The sequence below is a fragment of the Leuresthes tenuis genome, unplaced genomic scaffold (genome assembly GCF_036924035.1).
Source record: "Leuresthes tenuis unplaced genomic scaffold, fLeuTen1.0.hap1 SCAF_14, whole genome shotgun sequence".
Taxonomy (NCBI): Eukaryota; Metazoa; Chordata; class Actinopteri; order Atheriniformes; family Atherinopsidae; genus Leuresthes; species Leuresthes tenuis.
The window spans coordinates 6,863,342-6,869,581 of NW_027325368.1; the positions used below are offsets into that span (position 1 = coordinate 6,863,342).

Consider the following 6,240-nt stretch of genomic DNA (forward strand, 5'->3'; position numbering starts at 1 on the left):
TACTGTATCAATATCTGTAGTTACAAATTACAGAGCAGCAGTATGTCCTAAAAAATAACCACACAGTTTCCAAAAAAACACAGCTTCAACGCCCCAGTATGTTGACACAAAACCAGCCAAAAAGTATCTAAAGGATCCATAAACGGCAGAAACAATCCCAGAACAGAAAGTAAACAGTAATTCACATAAATAATCACATTTCATGAAACAGTCTCATACGTTGCTGTATCACAATCACTGGAAAAGGTAGCACAGGTTCCAGAAAGAGTTCAACAACATAACACTGAATCACAGAGAAGATGAGAGCATCACAAGGTGTCCCAAGATGTCACAAAAGCTAAAATAACCACAGAGAATGACGTATATCAACTACCAACAATTAAGTGATACAACTAGACATACTTTGAAGTATAATTTTGCAACATTTAATAGGAATTCAATATGTGTCAAAAGTGTACAATATAATATTGTCTACAGTTATGTTATAATTGAGACTCTGGATGTTTTTGGGCCATCCTAGTTGGCATGCCTTCACAACACTGGATTTTGGAAAAATAGCCTCTGTACTCATGATGGAAATAACTACACTGGTCCACAGTGCAGAACACTGCATTTAAAGGCTAAAAATTGAACAATCATCATGATTTTCTGTGCTTTTTTTCCCTACACAGAAGCTGCTTAAAATTCAATTTGTCAGCACATCAGTGTATAACTTCTCCTAAATCTTAACGTCCAACGTCCACGCCTCAGTAAAGTTTATTTGGCCACAAATTAAGTAAACACTGCTCTGAAGTGGAAATGAGAGTCAAACCTTGGACTGGTTAGAAACAATGCAGTTTCCTCCTGGTTGTGGAAGACCAACTCTTCTCAGGGATTCTGAAGGTTCTTTTGGAGTTTTCCCAGCCAGTTTAACTGTACTTTGTGGACTTTGTAAACGCATATAATCCCAATTGAAAATGTGTCTTGTGACATGTGCTTCGGAGGTATAAGGCACAGGGCCAGCTGCTGTGGGCCACAGAGTCAATCAGTCAGAGTCGCCCCCTAATGCCTTCCACCAGGGATAACCTTTGTCACTGTTTCTATTGATTACCCTTTAGCAGAATTTCTGGGAAATTTCAACTTTCTTACCCTCACCTAGGGCAAGAAGATGTAAGTGGTGACTGAGAGCATAAGATTGCTGATACAATAGTCGGTAAAGCAGATGTTTTGTTATGGATAACACCTCCCTGGTACCTCCCTAAGGCCTTTCAGGTGAGGCATTCTGGTCATGCCCCACTGAGAGGAGACTCAGGTGCAGAGACACTCCTCAAACACTGCCATCTGCAGTGAATGTTAACATATCATGCAAATCATCTTCACCTGACTGCTGGAGACATAATGGATGGAGGGGCATGCAGAGGAGGTCTCCTTATGTCCAGGTGCAGGTGTGGGGGGAGATGTTGGTGGGACTGTGTTAATATCCATGACTGAGATGGAGGGTGACTTTATGGAGGTGTCACAGGGAAAATGTGGGTTCAGAGAGAGTGTGAGGTCTTTCCTGCTGGAGGCAGGGCAGGAGCATGCGTTGTGTTGATTTGACCTGAATCTATTGAAATACAGGTTCAGCTCACTGGCTGTCCAGGCTTCCATCAATTTGATCATCTTTCACCATAAAGTCTGTGATCATTTCATCCCTGACCACTCATCTTTTCAACTTTTTTTTCTGTTCACCTTCTTACTCTCCCTTATCTTTTTTGAGTTTTTTTTCCATTTTAATAAAATTCCATTTGCTGATGAAAATTTTCAGGTGGATTAAAATCTTTAGATACGTGTTTATATACTGCTTATGAATGGCAAATTTTGTTACTCAAAAAATGCTTGGGTAGATTACCACTGGATCAAAATGCGCGCGTACACTAATATTTACGGTAATGATTAAGCGTCACCTGTGGCGGAAACCTGGTTTCTTGTTCCTGGACCTTATTTAATGGCGGAAATAAAGCTTGGTAACGTTAATAGAAACAATATACAAACATATTCAGACTTGAATTCATTTAATGATAAAATTATATTTAACATGTTATTAAAAATATAATTTTTTGGGGTCAAAGCAAGCAGATGTAAAGGAAAAGAGTCCGCCCGTGCGAAGCGTAAGCGTAAAGAAAACAAGTGACCATCGTCATTTGCCATCTGCGGAGGAAATGGTCATCACTACACACGCCCTCTCTTTCCCAGTAGTGATGAATACGTTACTCAGACCAGCAATCTGAAAACAACCATCCAGCTGGTTACATTTGTCTGTACTGGAACCAGGGGCATCATGGAGAGCTGCAGCTTCCAGAGCCAGCTGCTGTCCGTCATGGAGGTCCTGGCCCAGGCTGCTGTGGCGGAGATAAACCGGCGTGTGGAAGACAGCTGCGCGGTGCTCCGGCTGGAGGTGAGCCAGAGCCGGCGGGACATCGACCTGCTGAAGAGCAAGTGTGAGGTGCTGGAGGCAGAGCTGAGGAGGAGCAGGATGAGAGCCCGGAGGAAAGGTGGGAGAGTTTCATACCCTGCATGAAAGCTCATACAGCTCACTGGAAAAGTCTTTAACCAACCCTCACTTCTTTGCATTTTGCTTCCAAGCAGCCAGACTTTATTTCTTAGTGGTTTTGAGCAACAGTTCTCGAGGCTTTCTGAAGGTCTTTCAAAGTTTTCCCTTGGACATTGGCTGTTTTTTCTTTTATCGCATTTTTAGTCCAGTCCTTGAACCTGGCCATTCTCAGTAGAAGGTGTATTTTGGATGCTAAGCCACTTAAACCTAACCTATGAATGATTCAAGCGTAAAAAAGAAAATCTAAATAAAGGGACGAACCAGTGATGTGTCTCCACATGACAGACAACTTAGCAAATACCACATTTTAAATTGGTTCCCATTTCTTTCGTTGTATTTATGAAAAATGCTGAAGATCACACCCTCTGACAAACAGATAATATTTATGCACCAACAAAAAGTGCCGATAGTTCAGAACTTACTGTATAATACTGTACTGAAAATGGATCATAGAAAGGTGTGAGATGCATCTCTCAGGTCCTGTGTCAGCTCATTTCTTTCCTCTTTCTTAAGGACATCCCTTTCAGATACTGTATATAGTTTTTTTTAGGCCTGACACTTCTTCTTTTGTCCTCCATTTGTGCAATTTCCTCAAGTTGTTTGAGGACACGCCAGCCTTAGATGTGCAAGATGGTCTGATACAAGGACTGCCCTGATGATGCGTTAAAAAAACTAAGTAAACGCAGTCAATTTCCAAATAAAAAGGCCTTCAGAAAGTCTGGAGAACTCTGAACCACTTTCAAAAGACTGCAATAAAGTCTGGCTCCTTGGAAGCAAAATATGAAGAGATGAAGGGTGACTCAAGCCTTTTGCACAGGCCTGTAAATTGTATCTGTTAGATATCTGTAAGTGGCTGATTTTACATCTTGGGATCTTGTTTTTTCAGTGTGTTACACTCCTGCAGATGAGACATTTTCTACTTCAGTCAAAGAAGTTTTTAACGACAGTCTGAGCACAGACTGGGACAGACAAATGGAAGCAGAGACTTCAAATCAAACTCCGAAGGTGTGACTACAACCGAATGTGACTTTGATTGACGCTTAATCTGCCTTTTGTACCAAACAGCTCCTACTTTCAACCTTTCTTTACGCAGATACTGTGTGCACCCCCAACATACAACTGATATTTGAGTGTTGGTGTATTTATTTGACTCTACAGTGTGTGTGTGTGTGTGTGTGTTGTTGCAGTCTGCAGACATGGAGCCTGCTAATGAAGCTGAACTCATACAGATCAAAGAGGAGATGGAAGAGGAGGAGATGTGGAGGAACGGCTCGAAGGACAAACAGAGTGAGTGGAAACACACTCTCTTCAAACTCAGTTTACTCCATTTGGTCTGAGATTATCCAGATTTTTTATTGTATTCCCACTCGGTTTAAAGAAAGAGCCACGTTAAGCCCAAGAAAAGCTTCCTGCTCTGTTTATTGTATCCATCCTTTGCACAACTCACCAGAGGTTCGAGGTGCTTTGTGAATGAAATTCAGTGATTCTGTGTTTGTGTTGATATTGTTTTCTGCCTCCTGAGGGTCGGTTTAGATTCAGCTCCAGTTTCAGGTCTGTGTGGACATCTTAAGGTCCTTTTGATGCCACCTTTCTGGTGGAACCTGTAGGCCCCTGTGGTTGCAGTTTGACAGCATGCTTTTTAATTAAACGCAGTATTTAACCTGCTCACAGACTGTGAATCCTCTGTCATTCATTAACAAGCACATACATTTTTCAGTAGTTTCAGCTAATATTTTAAAACTGTACTACAGTCAAATGATGTTGGAAGAAGTAAAACAAATATGTTTTGTCTGTTTAAATGACAGCTTTATATGTTGCTGTTTGGTAACTCAACATTTGTTGAGTAACTCTTGATTTTAAAATGGTAAGAAGTTGTTCTTTCTTCAGTCTCTGGAGCTGAGCAGCTGCCATATTTCGCTGCTTCACAACCTGCCCCGACTGACAGCTTTCTGGAACGTCTCAGCTCAGATGAAAACCCAGTCATCCCTGAACCTCTGGTTACCCCAGCAGACCGCTACAACACTTTCCCAGAGCAGCAGCTTAGCAGAATCCAAAATGAGCCAGAGCTCAGGGTGAAGCACGAGATGGAGGAAGAGTCTGACACGAGAGCAGCCCCTCCCGGTTCAGTCCACACATTGGTGACGGAGGAAGCTGAGGCAGAGCTGTGGTCGACCAGTCTGTGCAGAGACGCCGGGGATCCAAGCGTTTCTTATGCCGGGCGACAAACTGAGCAGATTCCAAGTGAGTTTGCTTCTCAGACCAGCTTCCATTTGGAGGATATGGTGCCCAGAACTCACTCAGTGGGGAAATCTCACTCTGTGCTGCTGAGCGCAGCAAGAGTGAAAAAACGAGCCAGAACATTTGCATGTAAGAGGCTGCAGCCGGAGGAAGGGCACAACGCTTTTTCCCAGATTGGTCCTATGGGCTCAATCTCAGTTCCTCAACAATCAGGACATCAGTACGGAGCCGGCGCTCCTCATGTGAGGAACCCGGACGGGGGCAGCAGCAGCTTTGTCCTGGCGAGGAGGATGAGGACGCCCTGGAGGTCCGGCCTCGGCGAGAAGAGGTTCAGCTGCACATACTGCGACAAAAGCTTCACGAGGTTCAGTCAGCTCAAAGAGCACCTGAGGAGCCACACGGGCGAGAAGCCGTTCAGCTGCCTGCAGTGCGGCCGCAGCTTCACCAAGCAGTGCAACCTCATCAGACACGCGGTGGTCCACAGCGGCGAGAAGCCCTACGAGTGCTCGCAGTGCGGCAAGTGCTTCACCCAGCGCTCCAGCCTCAAGTCCCACCAGAAAACAGTGCACTGAGTTACTCTCAGAAACTGGAGCTACTTTTGGGAAATACTTTTATTTATTTGATTGTTGTAGGCCTGTTGTATTATAATGTGATGCAAAGTGTAATTAGTATGGAACTGTAATACCACAATTAAACTAACGGCCATAAAAGCGTGTTTTCAAACTACAACACGGCTTCCAAAGCAGTTGTTTTAGATGAAAGCCACTAAAACCCGCCGATAAAGGCACAAGGAGAGAAATGTTGTTGGGTTTTTCTTTGCTCGTGTTGCTGAAAGATTCAGAGAATCTGGAGAAATCTGCGTTTTTTCTGCAGAGACTGCTTTCTGTTGCTCCGCTTTCCCTTAAAATACCACATGGAATACCACATTTTTACATTAAAAAGTCATTTATATCATATTACAGATAATCTAGAATATTCCTTTATCATCAAAGTTCATAACTGACAAAGGAAAGTGAAATATAGTGTTGTCACAGGCTGCTCATAATCATGACCTCATATTTACCCACATGACTCACAGTTAGTACGACTGGGTGAGGATAATCGAGCATCGCTATAAAAGTTGCAGCCTCCAGAATAAAGCCGCAGATAAAGTTCTGGTGTTTACAGCCACTTTTATAACCAGGTTGATGCCGTCAGGCTAACTGGTAACAAGAAAAGTTTTCTACATTTAGCTTCAACGATCATGTTTTCTGACTTTCTAGCTTTGGGAGTCTGTGTCTGAGATGACAGGAAACTGGGATTAAATCCACCGTAGGGTTCAAAGCGCGGCCATCGTAGATCATGTGGGACGTTGTATTTTACACATCAGGAAACCCAACAGAGATCATGTTAGCTATGATGTGTTGTGGACTAAAACTGAAAGCTGGCTT

The 6,240-nt window shown here is 43.2% G+C and overlaps 2 protein-coding genes across 3 annotated transcripts in view; both read left to right on the plus strand.

The window, feature by feature from the left end:
* Window positions 1-6,240, plus strand: part of LOC140268724 (SLAM family member 5-like) — a 101,870-nt gene that overhangs the window by 93,702 nt on the left and 1,928 nt on the right. The gene's annotated exons all lie outside the window — the stretch shown is intronic.
* LOC140268666 (uncharacterized) lies at window positions 1,955-5,579 on the plus strand. The gene is made up of 4 exons (XM_072363610.1): window positions 1,955-2,513; window positions 3,459-3,577; window positions 3,760-3,859; window positions 4,460-5,579. The coding sequence occupies exons 1-4, from the start codon at window positions 2,300-2,302 to the stop codon at window positions 5,380-5,382; spliced, it is 1,356 nt and encodes a 451-aa protein (XP_072219711.1). The 5' UTR covers window positions 1,955-2,299; the 3' UTR covers window positions 5,383-5,579.

Excerpts from the sequence above, each read along its gene's own strand:
- LOC140268666 (XM_072363610.1), top strand. The coding sequence starts at position 2,300 with ATGGAGAGCTGCAGCTTCCAGAGCCAGCTGCTGTCCGTCATGGAGGTC. Across the intron at positions 2,514-3,458 it reads GATGAGAGCCCGGAGGAAAG|TGTGTTACACTCCTGCAGAT; the intron begins GTGGGAGAGTTT and ends TTGTTTTTTCAG. Across the intron at positions 3,860-4,459 it reads CGGCTCGAAGGACAAACAGA|TCTCTGGAGCTGAGCAGCTG; the intron begins GTGAGTGGAAAC and ends TTCTTTCTTCAG.